The following is an 18,604-nucleotide window of genomic DNA, read 5'->3' as shown; positions in this document are numbered from 1 at the left end:
ATTTTGATGAGTATAAAACAGTCACATTTGGAGGAGGGGAAAACATTCTGTGTGTAAATGCACTGGTTGGTGATGGGACGGTTATCAGTTAACAGCCGTCAATCGAAAACCTTTATGGACCTTTAGGATTCACAGGAACGCAAACAAAACCGGAAAAATATGTAGCTGCAGAGTGAATGGCACCTTCCCCGCACCGCTAAAAGTTGTCTAATAGGACGGCATTAAGAGACAATAAGGCAAGGAAAGGGTGAGTTTGAAGTGACCGTGAGTACAACTTTCTCTTTCCTCCCTAAATCTTCCCTTCAACTCTCCCACTTAACGTTGGCCAAGATCGCTCAGAGATGAGGCATTACGCTTTATTTACTACATGCCAAAGCTCCTTCTGCTAAACAAGCTCTAAGGCAGCCGCCAAATATGGAATACGGTTATCAACTTATGTACCTTAGCAAAGCCACAGGTGGGAAAGCATGAGACGAGAGCCAGTGCAGCCAGAGTCTATAATCCTAATAAAAGATTGTGGTGTTGTTCAATTTTTCAAACCTTAAGGACGTCCTCAGGGCGAATAATCAATGGTATATTGATTACAGCAGTATGTGACGGATGGCGATGCACTGGAAAGCGAGGCAGTTGAAATGCAACATAATACAAACCACAGACAGCTTGAAAGAAGTATTCTATTCTTGTCAGCTGAATAAACTGTAACAGGGTTCAATTTCAAGCAACCTACAAATTGGCCTTTTTTCCAAGAAAAGCAAGAAAAGAAGGTAAGAAATGGTTTTGTACCCATGCGCCATTTAAACTACTCCCCAAAATGAAAAGGAAGAATGGAAATGCAATAGACATCCTGCATGAAAATGTTCCTCTTCTCTTAACGGTGTTAATTCAATTTAGTCACAACTTGACGGCTCTATTAAAACAACAGCAAAACAAACATCAAAAAGATACATGGCAGGGAGAAAGTACGGTATAAAAAAAAAAAATAATGCAGTCAAAAGTGCTCAAATAAGGAGTGTTGTCATTTTTTTTTTTTTTTTTAATCATATGAGGCAGACCCTTTTTTTTCCTTTTTCTTTTTCTCTAACCGTGTCCTCTAGGATGGGGTTTTGGGGAGGAGGAGCGTGGGCAGGTGAAAGGCGGCGAAGGAGGAGGTGAAAGACGGAGGCTGATGGATGGCCCGGTCAGGTGCTGCGAAGGGTTGCGGCTCCCGGTGTCGTGACGTGGTTTCTCCACCCTTCAGCTCTCGTCGGCCGTCCGTCCTCCGATCTTCGTTTCCTCCCTGGCGGCCGAGGGCAGAGCTCTAACCCAGGCTGGTGATGTTGGCCCTGCCGCCAGGCGGCGCCACGATGCGCTGGGTGTTCCGGCGAGGAATGTTGTCGTCAACCTGAGCGCCTGCGAGATCAAAAAGGAAAGTTGGCATTTCAAGGTTGTGTTGATACTTGGGCTGAGTTCCAAGTTGCATACTTTTTCTCTTTACTTTCAGTATGTACTGCAGCTGCCCCTTACAATGTATGTACTGTTGCATGCAGTAGGCATACAATTGGGACATACTTCTTCATATCATTCAATTCTCAATGTATGTTCCAAATGTTTAACACTATTCATTATATAAAAGTGGATATTGTTCACTTTTGAACTATCATTGGACTACTGCTGCTACTACTACTTGGAGTGAAGCTGAATGTTTCAACCGTTTATCCATTACTTTTAGCTAACCATTTCAGCCGCTGATGCTGCAATACTTTTAGCTAACTATTTCTACCATTTATTCATTACTTTAACTAGGGCTGGGTATCGTTAAAAAATATTTAATACCGATACCGTGACTTTGATACCGGTTCCTAAAAAATGCTTTTTTTTTTCCAATACCAATTTTAAAAAAGAAGAAATTACATTAGACATTACGGCACAAATCTTTCCATTTATTGTTCAGCTCCTACTACGTAAGCCCCGTCTCTCTGAGTTTTTCCTGCGTGGTCTCTACGATGTGTAACGTCAGACAGCCAATCACCAGCATTATTAGATCTTGGTAGAAGCATGCTGCATGCTCATTGGCTCACTGACGCTGATGAGATTTACTCCTTAGGTATTGAAATTGGGTATTGAATGACGAGGCATTTTCCGAGACTCGATACTTATGAGGCTGTGCCTAAAACGTATTGAATTCGGTACCCTGCCCTACTTTTAGCTACCTGTTTAAACTTCTGTGTTCAGGTGTTATAGCGGATATATTCTTTAATAATCATTGATTTTTATTTTGTTTTTATAAATGAATTAAGCTGCTCCATAATCTTTCCACGTACACCCTGGCAACAGCAGAAGTACCCCCGGGGGGCGGGGGGGGGAATCACTGGGATAGACAATTAACATGTTACAATGACTTCTATCACCAGCAGCTCAGCTTTTACGGATTCTTTTTACACAAATACCCTAAAATATCATATACACCGGTGAAGTGTCAGAAAAGTATTAAAAAATAGGTCAAGCCTATGTGAGATGGGGCGTGCCTTGGCGGAGGTCTGCGCTCTCCGAGTGCCCTTCTAGTTACTCTTTGGATTAATTATAACTATGATCCCAGAGGCTTAAAAAGCATTTCCGTTTTGTGTTTGACCTAATCGCAATGTAGTGTCTTGTGACCAAACAGGCAGGGAAAGAGACAGTAACACACACTGAGTATGCACTGGGTCAACGGCTTTCACCGGAATGAATGGGTGCCATCTTGGTACTGGATGAATATATAAAATCTGTTGTTAAAAACTGTTTGACTTGTGAAGTCACATTGTTGACCACTTGCAAAGTTCACCTAAGTTGAAGTCTGATTGCATTTCATGTTCAAATGGATTGAATTTGGTGCAAAATTTCACTCAGAAATGCAGGTGTGGTTTGGGCACATTTTATGAATGCTGCGCTTTATGTATCTGCGTGCAGCTCGAAGACATGCTGAATGGTGACCTTGGCTTAATTTATGGATGTCTGTGGCATCGAGACGCAGCACTGCTCAAGCGTAGAAACATGCACCTTCTCCAATGCTGAAGATTTCATGCTTTGCACGACTGTTTATGAAGTAGGCAAATCGGGGGCAAATGAGGTTTGTTATTCCCTCGTGTTTTTTACATATACATACATTGCAACTTATAGTTTGTCAACCATGTATTTCTATAGATGCATAAAAGTGTATTTGTCCATTTTTGAGAGGGCCATTTACGTGATTGCACAAATTATCAACGATAATGAAAGCTCCCTGTTCAGCAGACGTTCACACTGCATGCAGAGAGATTAAATAGGCCTCAATGGGATTATTTAATTATGTGTATGAAGGGCAGAAAATGTATCTTCAGAATCAAGTATTAAAAGAGTAGTAGTCTATATCCTCAACGTTCCACTTCTGGGATTGCTCCGGTGCTGCAGGAAATTCCGCCGGATGCAAGTTACCTTCTGCTTTCTTGTGTGTTGGAATTTTAAACTCTGGTGGATTTCTGAGGACTATGGTTAACTGCTCCTCAGATCTCTGCAGGGTAAATCCAGACAGCTAGCTAGACCATCTGTCCAATCTGAGTTTTCTGTTGTACGACCAAAACAACTTTTGAACTTACACGGGCTATTTCGCAGCAGCTCACGATCACGATTGTGATTGGTTTAAAGTAATGTCAATAAACCAGAGCACGTATTTTCTCCCGGAATGCTGTGTGGACCAGACCAGACCCTCCTTGGCTCCGCAGCATGTGGACGGTCTGGCAAAGCGAGACTAAAAGAGTAGTAACAATGATAATGGACTAATGTCTTCACTGACCGGATAGGCTGAAACCGGACTGGTGCAGGTTACGGACGGGCTGGTTGGGCTGCTTGGCAGGTGAGGTCTTGGCAGAGGAGGCAGGGGTCATGGTTTTCGGGGTGACTGACACAGACATCTCGCAGACCGGGCCGTCATACAGTCCTCTGGGTACACCCCTCAGCTCAGCCAGCTGCATTTGGGGAAAAAAAAAAAAAAAGGAAACTGACACAATCGTCATGGCAGTGAAAAAGAACAAGGAAATGTACCATCCCCTAAGAGGGAGGCCGGTTTTGAACACATCTGTAACACGCTGCGTCATTCCTCCACATTTCCACAAAACCATCAATAATCATTATACTGTATAAAAGGGCTGGGTGTGTGGAGCCTTCCTCCAACAGCAACAACTTCACTAGACAATATCAAATCAGCTAAAATGATTACAACAGAGATAATGGCAGACAAAAAGCGGCGTTGTACCCTGCTGCGAGCTTTTATCCTCTTGTAGACGTAGTCCGGGAAAGGTTTGCGGGCCACGTAGCGTCCCGAGCCCTCAGTGGTGTGGAGGTTCCCTTCCTCCAGGACGATCTTGCCCTGGCTGATCACCACCAGAGGCCCGCCGCGCACCTCTGTGCCCTCAAAGATGTTGTACTCCACAGTCTGTAGAGGAGGGCAATGATATAAAAGTAACTGAGAAGGAAGGCTAAGTACGAATAGTATGTCCAACGTCCAATACATACACAGACAAATACACGTACAGTACAGGCCAAAAGTTTGGACACACCTTCTCATTCAATGAGTTTCCTTTTTATTTTCATGACCATTTACATTGTAGATTCTCACTGAAGGCATCAAAACTATGAATGAACACATATGGAATTATGTACTTAACAAAAAAGTGTGAAATAACTGAAAACATGTCTTATATTTTAGATTCTTCAAAGTAGCCACCCTTTGCTTTTTTATTAATAAAGGGAAAAAATTTTCACAAATTAACCCTTAAAAGGCCCACCTGTGAAGTGAAAACCATTTCAGGTGACTACCTCATGAAGCTCATTGAGAGAACACCAAGGGTTTGCAGAGTTATCAAAAAAAGCAAAGAGTGGCTACTTTGAAGAATCTAAAATACGAGACATGTTTTCAGTTATTTCACACTTTTTTGTTAAGTACATAATTCCACATGTGTTCATTCATAGTTTTGATGCCTTCAGTGAGAATCTACAATGTAAATAGTCATGAAAATAAAGAAACACATTGAATGAGAAGGTGTGTCCAAACTTTTGGCCTGTACTGTAATTGTAAACATCATTTCATGATGAAAAGGTGAGTAAATTCACTTTACGTGGGTTTATTATTATTATTCTCCTCAGGTAGGGCTGGGCGATATGGAGAAAATCAAATATCACAATATTTTTGGCCAGATACATCAATGCCGATATTCCGGTGAATAGTAGGGTTGACTATTGGTGCTTTTACAAAATATTTAGAGAGTTTTGATAAATAATCACCAATTATATGGCTACAGTGACAATGAAAGTGGGTAAAGGCTAATGATAAAGCTGCTAGTAAGTCTAGTAAGTTCAGGAAATGACCACTTTACTGTAATGTAGCCTTTAAAACCAGGAAAAGACAACACTTGTGTCATATCAAGAGATCATGTCATCCAAAATTTAAGATGATATCTAGCCTCTTATATCGATGTCGATATAATATTGATATATTGCCCAGCCCTAATCTCAGGTACACATTTCTGTTTCGGATTGCCGTCTCCAGCTGTAAACTCACTCAAATTTAGCGCCTTATTTATTTTATTTCAGGTTTATTTAAATCAGGGACAATGCACACGAATAATACATAAAAGTAAAATGTGCCAGAATTAGCCTGGAGGCTATTTTAGATCTGCTGTCCCTGGACTGGTGGAAAGAGGTCACCCTAAAAACAGAGCGACCTCTCAACAATTAGCAATTATTTTAAGCTGCATTTACACTAAAATCAGGTGCTGCGGCGATAAACGCAGGGCTGTGTGGAAGTGACCCTTTAAATGACGCATTTGTTGTCCCATGATGCTAGCATTGAGCCAGCCATTCTGCTAGTATGCCGGGTCTTACGAGCGATTGTCTGTCCGCATCAACAGATTCACATTTACAAATTACATTTACTTTCAATAACTAACCAGGATGCGAGGCCTAATGTTACGGTGCGTTTTACACTGGTGAACAAGGCCAAATTGAGTGACAACATGTGAAACATATAACGTTGCGTTTTTGTCTGATCGCCGTTTGGCCACCCTCGGACGAGACGTTGCATTGCGTTTCTTCAAAAGTTGATTCTCTTTCAGTTGAACTTTTCCCACCGCCGCCTGAGCAAACTACCCACATTCAAATGAATGGAAGGACTGAACCTTTTATTCGGTGCTATTGCAGCATAAGTTAGTCAGAGTTTTGTGTTCAAACAAATGTCTCACATAGAGAAAATCTCATGTCAAGTGTGTTGACGCGTCACAATTCATGTAGCTTTTCCTGATTGATGTTTTATAGTCACCGTGGATGGCAGCCCTGCTGGATAACAGCACTGAGCTGGGAAAGGAGGACAACACAGAACAGAACAAAAGAGCTCTGAATTCTTACACAGACTGCCTAATTATGGTTTTAAAATTCCTTTTGTTGTTGAAAGAAAGTATATTCTCTCAACTGGATTTTTGTGAGCTTGCCAAAAATGTTGTCATTCTACCCCATCGGTCCCAGTGGTGGGACTGATAGGGGAGAATGTTAATGCTTAATTGAGGCTTACGTAAACTGATTTGTGGATCCCTGTGGACATATGAATATCTCTGGATCGTACAGGCAAAATCAGTTATCAAACTTGGTTGTAAGCCCTTATTATTTGTTGTTACAGATGTCCAGGAAACGGGAATGCATCAGAGTTTGGATGTGTCCCATTCTACTGCACTTAGAGGCTGTAAATACTTCACTAAGTAGTTGCTTTGTTTATTGAATCATGCTTCTGTAAAGGATTCACATTCCTGGTTCTACTTTATCAATTTCTGCCTGATTTATATATTGGTGACACGGCTGCTGTAAGCCCATAGTAGCTGCCAGTTCCACCAAAAACCTCACAGATTTCAATCATTAGCTGGATTACTGTTAAAATGCATTTAGGTGAACCTAAAGTCTACATAAATTCAACCAAATAACCCTGGTTATCCTGACAAAAAGAAATATGCAATCCATCCATATTTGAAGCTAATAAAATACTTTGAGAATTAGATAAATGCAAGCTGCATTTTGGGTTGGAGTTTTCCACTCAGTTAATCATATAATTATGTTGCACTCTCTTGGCTTTTCTTCACTGAACACATTGCAACATCATCCATGACATGGGTGCTGTAGATATGACATATCCGACAATGATTTTTAGTTTGTGTTTTTAGATTCAAGGCAGGTTGAAGTTCGACAGCTGTGCGCTCCGGCGATGTTTTACTACAGCTGCTTGTACCTCAAACAACCAATGCAGATACATCAAATCCTCCCAGAAATACCTCCACAAGTAGCAGAGACACAATCTTCTCCAGCGGATTTGCTACCATCATAAAGATAATGTAACCTCATGCTGTATCTGGGAATGCTGCCGCTTTAAATCACAGATTTATGAAAATCTCACTCAGTCTTTGTCTGGAAACTTGCCAAAGCCATCTTGATAAACTTCCAGTTTGTGTTCACACATGATGCCAGCATGTAAAATTGCCAGAATGTTTATGGATTAAAGTGCACTTGTGAAAGGAGCTTAACTGATTTACTGCGCACAGAGTTGAAAGTGTTCCCTCTGGCTTCTAAGGCTAATAAAAGAGAGCAAAGCTAATAGTTCTCAGGCCAGAGGAGGAGGAAGAAGAAAAAGAAAATGAAGGAGCGGGTAGTCTGAGTGCTTTGGGTGTTTGGGTGGACAGGGGAGGGGGACTGGAGGTTGCTGTGTGACGAATTTGGAAGCAATATGACTGCTCTCTCCTAAAAGCTACTGGAGCTGAGGTCATGGCAATCTGGTGGACTCTTAAAGCCTGAAATGAGATCACCAGTAGGCTGGGCACACACACACACACACACACTCACACACACACACTCACAAAATGAGCGGTTTCTCCCATGAACATTAGTCTGTCATTTTTCTGACCAAGCGGAATAAAAAGAAACCCAAGAACATGACGGGATTGAGCAAACAGAGTCCAGGATCATACACAGCAATAGTCTCTGTATGTCACACACAGACACACACACAGACACACGCCTGCTAACAATCAGAAACGATGTGTTCCAGTTCTCTGCAGATTTTAAGGATGACATCACTCCCTCGACGCTGCATGAGGCCCACACCCTGAACTGTTCAACAGTCAGATGGCCATACAACAAGAAGTGGACTAATAAACCAGTTGCTCTGGCTGTCATCAATTACATTAGCTGAATTATTATCCTTAATCATTATCACATAGTAGCATTTTTTGTATTAGTAAGATTTATACATAAGCTGTATGTCATGGAAAACCACTACCTTGCTTGTTATTTTAAAACCTCTTTTTAATCTGACTTTTAATTTGGAGTAATGTTACCTTCCATGTTTACACTATATGACAAAAGTCTGTGAACACCACTGTTTACAGTACCTTGTGGTCTGGGGGCTGTTATTGATGGTTTGGGTCCCTTCGTTTGACACACAATGATTTTTAGAAAATAGTGTGATTCAAACTTGGCGGCAGCTCGCAGTTTGAGGAAGACCCTTTCCTGTTTTAACATAAACAATAAAGACGTCCATAAAGACGTTTTTGTCTTTAATTAAGTCCTTTTTTGTAGATTTGCAGTTGATTTCTTAACTTTTTTCTAGAATCATATTTCTGGCAAAAAAATTGTTCCTAATGGTAAAATTGTTTCTCGTGTTTAAATAAATAAACTAAGGACTCAAAAATTATTTGACAAGATGGATCTTTTTCATTTGACGTTACAAGACCTAAGATGTTTTCTTTTGGGCATTTTGGTTTTTTTTAGCCGTTTATTTTGACAGGACAGCTGAAGACATGAAAGGGGGGAAAGAGAGGGGGAACAACACGCAGCAATGGGCCGCAGGTCAGACTCAAACCGGCGGCCGCTGCGTCCAGGAGTGAACCTCTACATATGTGCGCCCGCTCTACCAACTGAGCCTCCTGGGCGCCCTCGAGGCGTAACTCTGATCAAGATGTAACTATTATCAGTTATGAAGTTGAGTGAAGTTGGTACCGAGTTGTGGCTCTTGGCAGAGATAATCTTCGTGACGTCTGGGTCCCACAGCACCAGGTCGGCGTCTGAACCGACAGCGATGCGACCCTTGCGCGGGTACAGGTTGAAGATCTTGGCGGCGTTGGTGCTGGTCACTGCCACAAACTGGTTTTCGTCCATCTTACCGGTCACCTGAAATGAATCAGAGCTAGGATTGAGAATAGTACAGGGGTCACTTTTTAGTTTGGACTCACTTGTCTTGGATCTTCTCTGTGCCTTTCCTTTTCTCGCATGTTTAGTCAATCATTCTTGCTCAGTGTGAAATATTGTGTGTTTTACGGTTACAATAATTTGCTTAGCCTATGTGTGTTATGATGGATGTGCATTTTTCTGTGTGCATGGTTTTAGCTGCATTTTTTTTCCACCCTGTGCCTGCGTTCTGTTAGTGGTGCACGTGTCATGTCAAGTTTCTACACTCCTGTATAAACACTAGCATTTAGTCAAAGCTAAATGCTAATGATGAAATGTATCCATATGTCCCGACCCTAGCTCACCTAATGCTTCGATTGATAAATACACGTACCACACACTTGTCCCAGATGATAGACATCCTCTCCTCAGTACCATTGACGCCTTCAGGAATCAAGCTGAAGTCGTCTTTGCCCACAGCACGCTGGGAAGTGTTGAAGGGACAGTGTGCACTTCCTGTCACCTGCAGGTCACCACTATATAGATGGTCAAGGTGTAGAAAGAAGGATAGATGGAAGTGATGTTGTGTTCATTGTAGAGAAAATTAAAAGTTGTAATATTTTGCACTGTATGTCCAGTTTAAATGTCTGGATCATCTCTTACCAGGAGAGCAGGGAGTTGAGATAGTCTGGTGTGGTTGGGTCGGGGCTCAGAGCAGGGGAGGTGACGTAGGCAGCTGCCTTGGCCCAGTTCTTGCTCCAATAGTGAGAACCGTCTGTTCCCAGGCTTGCGGTGATTGGCTCTCCGTAGACCACAGTGCCTGAAAGTCCAATCACAATTAAAACCCCAGATAACAACGTGGTTCTGCATGAATACACTTGATTGGAACTGAGCATATAAAGTAATGTTCAGTCATTAGGCGTTTTCTAATCCAAAACCTAAATAGAATTTGTGGAAACCCACAAATTGAAATATTTATGTCTGTGTTAGTGGGGTAGACTGAGGTTTTGTTTCAAGTCTCATCTCTGTGGTTTCTAGTTTGGGGAAAAGAGACATTCAAATGCTAACAAACTGTGCAGGAAATGTTGATTTAATTAGCGCAAGATGACATGTATATTAGAGACTCACCCTTCTTCCTGGCCTGGGCGATGACATCAGCAGCACTCTTGCTCATCACCTTGGTGACATAGAGAGGGCAGTTGGTCTGATTGGCCACAGTCACCGAGCGGTTTACAGCCTCTGCCTCCACCTGGAGAAGAAAAAGGGACGATAGAAAGTAAAGGGCTGGCATTAGTTTGACCCCCTTTCTTCTTTTCTCACCACTGACCACCACATGTCCATCATTTCGTACTAATATTACCTCCACAGCTCTTCAAATTTTTTTTTTTGTATAAGAGCAATAAGATTTAAAACTTTGGGAATGGGGTTTTGAGTGATGACATAAAAGCTAATAGTCTCTCAGACTTTTTATAGATACAATAAATTATACACAGATAAAATGAGAAGATAATCAAAAGACAATCAACGCAAGATAAACAAATCAACTTGATCACAGCCCTTGGGAAATACTCTTAACAGAGTAGGGTTATACTGAAATGGAACAGTTAAATCATTTTGGACAGTACGCTAATTTTCTTTCTTGCCAAGAATCAAATGAAAAAATTAATACCACTCTCAATCTCATTTATTAAATATAAAGCAACCAGCAGCTGGTTAGCTTAGCATGAAAAAGCCTTCCCCACGTGTCATTTTACACTTTGTTTTTTGTACAGATAAAAAAAACAAAAAAAAGATATCATGTGTTATTTAATGAGCTTTAGAGGTGTTGGTAGGTGGATTTTGCCAAGCAAGCCGCCCCCCCACCCCCCAATTCCAGTCTTTGTACTAAGTTTAGCTAACCAGTTACAGACAGTGGCTTCATATTTACGATACAGACGTGAGTGGTTTCAATCTTCTCATCTACACTCGGCAAGAAAGCAAAGAAGCGTATTTCACAAAATGTCAAACTATTTCTTTTGATTCGTTGCTGCTTTAATGTCCTTAAGATGTGTTTTCCATCCATAGCAACAAAAACAAGGTAAACCCCTTGAGAGAACCTTTGCAGCTTTTTCTGATAAGTGAGATGGCAGGATTGTGATATTTCAATGACTAACAATAACAAAATGTTCCAAAAAGAGAGAGCACGGTCCATTCCTCATCCCGTCTTCAATTGGATCATTTTGCATTTTTTCTTCCTTTATCCTCTTTCTTTTTGCCTGAGGTTTTTGATAACCATTCCATAAATCACTAAATAATAACAATTTGGATTAAAATCAAGATTTGATTCATGAGAAATCATTCAGTATTTAACCTCACTGTAACTTATTTGAAGCGTGTAATCACCATAGAAAATGGGGGTCATGTCCCCCTCCAATATATATGAAAAATGGAAATTTGTATCATCACCAACTTCCTCCAAAAAAGGTAAAAAGAAATGCCATTTTCTAAATTATTTTTTGTCTGCCCCTGCCTTAGGAAACAGATAATAGGAACGAGGGAATTTTAGAGAAAAGGAGGTTTTAGCAATAAATACAGCTTGCCATAAGTCATACTTCCAATTTCATTCTCTACTTTGTTCCCACATCTGGATGTTCATGAGTAACAACAATGATTTATTTAGAGGATCTGTCATGCCTCTGGGGTTCCCACATGAAACATATGAAGGTGAATCTGAAGAGGGTGTTTAGGTATTTGCCAAGGCAACGAGACGCCCACGGCTTCAACGGAAAACTCCCAAACAACCTAACAGCAACAGTTGTAAGGGCTGGAGAAGTCTAATCCCCTAAGCACGCAAAGGACTTCTGCAAATACAACTCAGAGAAGAACTTACAAGCTGGTCCAGCTTTTTACCTAAAACCCAGACAGGTCAGTCAGTCACTGTCCACAGAGTCTATGTCCACGACATTCCACTTCCGGGATTGCTCCATTGCCGCAGGAAATTCCGCCGGATGTCCCTCTTTTTGGCCGACTGTCCGTTTCCTTCCGCTTTCTTTGTGTTGGAATTTTAAAGTCTGATCGATTTCTGAGGACTATGGTTAACTGCTCCTCAGATATCTGCAGGGTAAATCCAGACAGCTAGCTAGACTAGAGCTGTAATCGGCCCGAGCCCGACAAGTACATTTTGATTGACAGCTTTTTAAAAGCCCGAACCCGTTTACAGCCCGACTGTACAAAAGGCCGTCTATCAGCAGTGATTAGAGTGCATGTCACGAAATACCGAAATTCACACCGCGAGCGGGCACATGCCCCACTCGGTGGAAAAGGGGAAAAAAAAAAAAAAAAGAGACTGCGCCGCACGCACACAGCTCTTTTGTCTTTCGTCAAGAATGAGTCATTTATACATGTTTTAACACCATTTATTCATGACTAACGGAGGCTATAGGCCACTTGGAAGTTGGAACAAAGAAATAAAATAAGTCCTCCAGAGGCCAGCCTCTGTTTCACCTCCTCAGCAACCCGTTGGGTTTGGGCAAAGATCTTCAGCTCTAAGCTAGACTATCTGTCCAATCTGAGTTTTCTGTTGCAAGACTAAAACAGCTTTTGAACGTACACGTTCCACCAAAACAAGTTCCTTCCCGAGGCTATTTTGCCGCGGCACCGGGGCTCCGTCCAGCGCTTAGCGCCGCCCAAGACAATTGTGATTGGTTTAAAGAAATGCCAATAAACCAGAGCACGTTTTTCTCCCATTCCAGAATGCTGTGTGGACTAACCAGACCCTCCTCCACAGTGCCGTGCAGGAAGGTCTGGCAATGCGAGACTAGTGTCCACAGTGCTGAAACTGTCTTACCTCCTCAGGACGGCTCAACACGTGTCCCTCAGGACCAGTGATCCCCTGCTCCAGCATCCTGTGCTGCTCCTACACACACACACACACACACACACACACACACACACACACACACACACACAACCACACACCCACACACACACACACACACACACACACACACACACACACACACACACACACACACACACACACACACACACACACAGGAGATGTTGAGGAACAGCCCTGGCAGTGAATGTGTGGCGACGAGCAGCGCCTTGAGACACTCGAAGCTTAGGGCTTCATTTTACCATTTGATGCCAATTTTAAAAAAGGAAACATCCAGCAAAATTAAAAAAAAAAAAACGTGTCTATTTCTATCAGATCTCGGCTCTTCTACTGGAGTGAAATGTCGTACCTCAGCTATGATGTCTCCGTTCTCAGCGTGCACCTGGGCGATGGCTCCCAGATCGCGGATCACACTGAACACCTCGTACACCTGCAGCAAACAGGGAGACAGGGACAGGTATAATCTCTGAGGCAACCTGTAGTCTGTCAACACAAATCTTGAATTCTACTCTTTACTGTCTAGTATCACACTAGACTAAAGAAAACTTTGGATATCTGACATGTTATGAATAAGTGACGTAGGAAAAAAAAGTTTTTAAGTGTGCTTCTAGTGAGTGGGTTGTCTGATTGAATGCTTGACTAGTTGGGATAGACATGAGAGTATGGCCTTTGGCTATTTCATGAGAAAGCATGTAAGGTGGTTACATGATGGCGATTGTTTTCTCTCATCTTATCTTTCTTTGACCAACTCTTTTTCTGAAGGACAAATACAGAATATGTTGACTGTGTCTTCCTTTGGTGCTAAAGCTGTCTTTCATCTAAAAAGTTGGGTTTTTTTAAAACTGAAATATCATAGGTGAAAATTCTGTTTTAATCCCAAGAACCCAGCTAAACAAGTTTTTTAACAGATTTAACAGATGTCTTTGTCAAGCAAAAATGCTGTCACATCACAACACTGATGAATTGTTAAAGCTTATATTGTCCATTTGCATTTTAAAAACATCCACAGAATTAAACATTACTTTCATAACCATCTCTTTCACAGACTCCACTGTTCTTTGTCTCCGATTTAGTTGTCTTACACTCAGATATGCTATCCTAAACAATTTCAGAATTTTATCAGCTCCAAGGCTGCAACTAACATTTATTTCTAATTCTTCTTCTCGAAAATACTTCTCATAATTATTTTTTTGATCGTAAAATGTAAAAAAATAAATAAAAAGGGGTAAAAACAGCCATTGCAATTTCATTGCACCAAGGTGGCGTCTTCAATTTGCTTGTTTTGTTCGACCAACAGTCCAAAACCCACTTCAATTTACAGTGAAATAAAACGGGAAGAAGCTGGAACCATAGAAGGTTAGGCATTTTTGGATGGCGGACACTGCAGTTATAATAATCAGACCATTCATCACAATAAGATTAATTATATCACTTTACACTTGCTGTCACAGATGAGAGGTTAAGCCCCAAATAATAATGTAAAATCAACCAGACAATTAATCATAACCCTCAGAATACTTGGTTGGTGAAATGAAGCATTGGACCGTGATTTTCACACAGTACGCGAGTCTCTCATACTCTCGTTTTGTTTCTGAAGCTACGCGATGACCTCACGGACCGAAGGGCACGGCGTGTAGAGCGAGTCATCATCACCTCCCGGCTGCCAAGCGCACAACAGCAATGACAAAGAGCTGCCAAAGTTTGACATGAGAGGGAAACTCATCCCTCACACAGGTGCAAAAACCACCAAAACAGATCTGTTTGAAACCAGCTTTCAAGTGTGATTCATTCGTTTGAACCATGAGTCAGAAAGAGAACTTGGACGGAGATGTGGCTTTCGTTATCCAGTCACTCTCCCAAGAGAAACACACAGACGGTGGGTACGAAAAGACGCCAAGACAAACAGATTCACGCTGGAACTCTCACTGTGGGACGGAGGGCCGTGATAGGACTTCTGCGTTATTATAATGTCAGGCTTATTGTTGGCTACAAATCTCTCTGCTGCCGGTTTGTTGTCAGACAAAACCAAACAAAAAAAACATATCAAAACGTAATGTGGTGAACATCTTGGCAGACTGACACAAATACATTAAAATAAAAGTTTTTGGTTGGACCGTAATTGCTTTTCTGGCCGAGCTGTCAGTCTGGATGTCGGCAACAGTAAACGAGTCCTGATTTAGTTGTTATTTTGGTTAATCCAACTATTGCTCCCACAGTAAACAGCATCCTCTTTGTCTGCGTTCGGTCACGTCTCATAGCCCACGCAGCATTGATGTCCGTTAGGCTCGCTGCTATTAGGACAGATCAGATTGGGATTTATGCGCAGCATCAAGTGTCACGTTCAAGGAAAATGTATAGTTTAATTACATTTAGTGTGGGAGAAGCTGCGTCTTAATATCTCAATATTTTCAAATTAGTTCTTTATTTTATTTTCTTCTTTTCTATCTCATTTTAGTTTAGGTTTGTTTTACAACCGTTTGCTAGTTTTTGTTTAGTTCCACATTTTCAGAAAGGTTTTTATAGGTTTAGTTTTAGTTGGTATTTGTTAGGGCCAGGTATAATGTCTCAGAAGGATGTAGCTACATATACATACAAAGCACATGGCTGGAGAACGGCCACGATGTTTAATCTTTAGTCTTTGCGTTACTTTAGCGTCCGATGTGAAGAAATGATGGCACAGCGCCATCTCAAGTCAAGTCCGTTGTGGTTCAATGTCACGAGAGTTGATGGAAATTCATGCAGTCTCCCCCCCCAAGGAGTGAAATATTATAGCTAAAAAACTAAAACTGAAACTATTTAAAGTTCATTTTTATTATTTTTTTTATAAATTATTTAACCTGGTAGTATAGTTTTAGTTTAGTTTTTTTCCTTGAAGGTTTTAGGTTCAATTTACTAGAAAATATTTCTCACTGCTTATTTTGGTTTTTGTTTACTGTAATAACCCCGGTCTCTATAAGGCCAATCAGTGTCCTTGTTAACAGTAGAATACAGTGCCACAACCCTACAGGCTCCATCCAAATCTAAGATATTATATTTGATCTTTAATATAGCATGTATCATTATCATATCAAATTTTACAACCCAGTGAGAAAATGCATTCTTTCTCATCAACACATGGCATGACAAAGAATGAAGTGACAGGGAGAAGAGAAGAAGGCCAACCTGAGCGTCCGTAAGCTGGAAAACATCCTTATAAGCCAGGTAGACCAGAAAAGAGTTGACACCTAAAAACACAAGATGTCCGTGTGAAAACCACCAGGGAAAGGGAAGATTAAAACAGGAAAATACAACAGACCACTATGACCGAGAAAGTAATAACAAGAGTCAAATGTGAACACACTTAAATGTATCACAATGAGCCGAAAGAGGACACACTGGAAAAGGCATCCAGTTTATTAGAAGAGTATTAGGTGGCGTATTTAGCATTTTACATTTCTTAAAAGAAGAAAAAGTGTAATATTTTGTTAACTGTGGGGTGTGGGGAACAGTACATTACGCTCTTGACCCAATGCAAATTCTTCAAATTGCGTTGTTGAACACAAATGCTTTGGGCGTGGTCGTACCGTGATCCTTGACCAGCGCCTCCATGTCTTCCTGGATGCCTTTGTGCCACTCTGTGATGTCCACATGCAGCGAGTAGTCGCAGCACGACTTGCTGTCGGCCCATTCACGCCACTGCTCGAAGGCCGCGATGAGGCTGACGCCAGGCTCGGGAACCACGTGGTCAACTGGACACACACACACACACACACACACACACACACACACACACACACACACACACACACACACACACACACACACACACACACACACACACACACACACACACACACACACACACACACACACACACACACACACACACACACACACACACACACGATATCTGATATCTGTTTTCAATAAAGGTTGGACGAATAATCGAAAAGAATAAATATTCAGGACAGACGTAATTTTCCATGTCTGTTCGGTTTTTAAATTCTTTTAACACTTTCCCCACTGTGTGTATTCATGTACACTACCGGTCAAAAGTTTGAGGTCACTTAGAAATTTCCATTCCACTCCATTACAGACAGAATACCAGCTGAGATTGTTTTTTTAATCAGGGCAGCAGTTTTTCAGATGACATTATGTGCTTACATAATTGCAAAAGGGTTCTCGACTGTTGTAGAAAGAAGTGGCTGATCTTTAATGCAATATCTACATTGCCCATTATCAGCAACCATTCATCCAATGTTCCAAAGGCACATTCTGTTTACTAATCTGATATCAGTTTAAAAGGCTAACTGAGAAAACATTGGAGAACATGGCAATATTTAAAATGTATTTTGTTTGCACAGAACTGAAGTTATTTATTTTATACTTTAGGAAACTTGCTTTTTACATTAAAACTACAGCATGTACAAGTTTTCATTTCAAGCAATGTGTGCTTTAATTTCAAATTGTTCTAAATATTCAGTAAACCTTTAATAGTTGAGAATATTTACAGTACAAACCTTGTCAGTGAACTATGAGAGCAAAAACTAAATTATAATAATCGTTCATTAATCATGTTAATTAAAATGTTCAAGTAATGGGGATTTTAATTTTAGGTCATATCGTCCAGATTTGAATGATTATGATGTGTCTAGACCAAACCGAGACAGATTTAGTTCACACCTGGTCGCCAAATATGTTCCAGATTGGTCTCGAGTGGCTGCTTATTATTGATCGTTGTACCAGACACACGACTCCTGTCTCTATACGAAGCAGAGCTTAAAATACAAACCATCATCCGCTCCATCTGCTCATGGGTTCCACCACTCAAAGACAAACTCACAGTAAATGGGCTCAAGATGTTACTTTTGAAGAGGTTACTTTTCAGACAAGTATGAGTGAATATAATGTCTCACATCTGCTGACGTGTGATCCTTCAGCGCGGTCAGGAAAGAATGTGCCATCACATTAGGGCTGCAAATAACTGTTATTTTCATCCAATTCATCAAGTCTTTCAAACAAATTATTTATTTATAAGAAGGCGGCTGTTTGTGCCGCTACGCGTTGGTTATGGTTGTTACTCAGTACTATTGTAACATGTACTAGTAATTTATTCTTTTTTTTTAAGATTATTTTTTGGGCATTTTGGGCCGAATTGCAATGCAGATTTTGGTGCCTCATTTCGGTGCCAATTAAATGCCTTTTGCGCTGCAAACAGACGTTAGAGGCCACATGAGCATCGCTGCACGTGATGCTAGTTGACACTTCATTTGACAGCAGGTAACGTTAGCCTACTGTTAGCTAGCAGCTGGATTAAACACGGTTAAAATGCTGACAGCTAAACGGTGTAAAGTGCGGCTGTATTTCACTGTAGAGGATTCCAACAGCGGGACGTTAAGCAGTCTGCAGCTGCCGTTGTCAGAAAAACAACACAGACGTGGTGCGTTCACTTGAAACTAGTAAGCCTCGTGGTGCATTCAAAGTTATGGTAAAATACCCTATTCCCCTATTTTTTTTTTTTTTTTTTTTTTTTTTTTAAGTATTGGTTCAGGCACC

At 41.1% G+C, this 18,604-nt stretch overlaps 1 protein-coding gene across 2 annotated transcripts in view; it reads right to left on the bottom strand.

Annotated features, from left to right (window-relative positions):
* Nucleotides 1-660: 660 nt before the first annotated feature.
* The window catches only part of dpysl2b (dihydropyrimidinase like 2b), a 37,363-nt gene continuing 19,419 nt past the window's right edge, over nucleotides 661-18,604 (bottom strand). For both annotated transcript variants that reach the window (XM_039779780.1, XM_039779781.1), the window contains exons 4-14: nucleotides 16,633-16,797; nucleotides 16,232-16,293; nucleotides 13,419-13,499; nucleotides 13,019-13,087; nucleotides 10,321-10,441; nucleotides 9,856-10,012; nucleotides 9,587-9,728; nucleotides 9,025-9,195; nucleotides 4,247-4,426; nucleotides 3,788-3,959; nucleotides 661-1,389 (exon numbers count right to left, since the gene is read on the bottom strand). In XM_039779780.1, the coding sequence (XP_039635714.1) occupies nucleotides 1,298-1,389; nucleotides 3,788-3,959; nucleotides 4,247-4,426; nucleotides 9,025-9,195; nucleotides 9,587-9,728; nucleotides 9,856-10,012; nucleotides 10,321-10,441; nucleotides 13,019-13,087; nucleotides 13,419-13,499; nucleotides 16,232-16,293; nucleotides 16,633-16,797 (1,412 nt within the window). In that variant the 3' untranslated portion in view covers nucleotides 661-1,297. The remainder of the gene's footprint in view (nucleotides 1,390-3,787; nucleotides 3,960-4,246; nucleotides 4,427-9,024; nucleotides 9,196-9,586; nucleotides 9,729-9,855; nucleotides 10,013-10,320; nucleotides 10,442-13,018; nucleotides 13,088-13,418; nucleotides 13,500-16,231; nucleotides 16,294-16,632; nucleotides 16,798-18,604) is intronic.

Source organism: Perca fluviatilis, chromosome 17, assembly GCF_010015445.1.
Source record: "Perca fluviatilis chromosome 17, GENO_Pfluv_1.0, whole genome shotgun sequence".
In the NCBI taxonomy this organism is placed as follows: Eukaryota; Metazoa; Chordata; class Actinopteri; order Perciformes; family Percidae; genus Perca; species Perca fluviatilis.
This window is presented reverse-complemented; position numbering and strand designations above follow the sequence as displayed.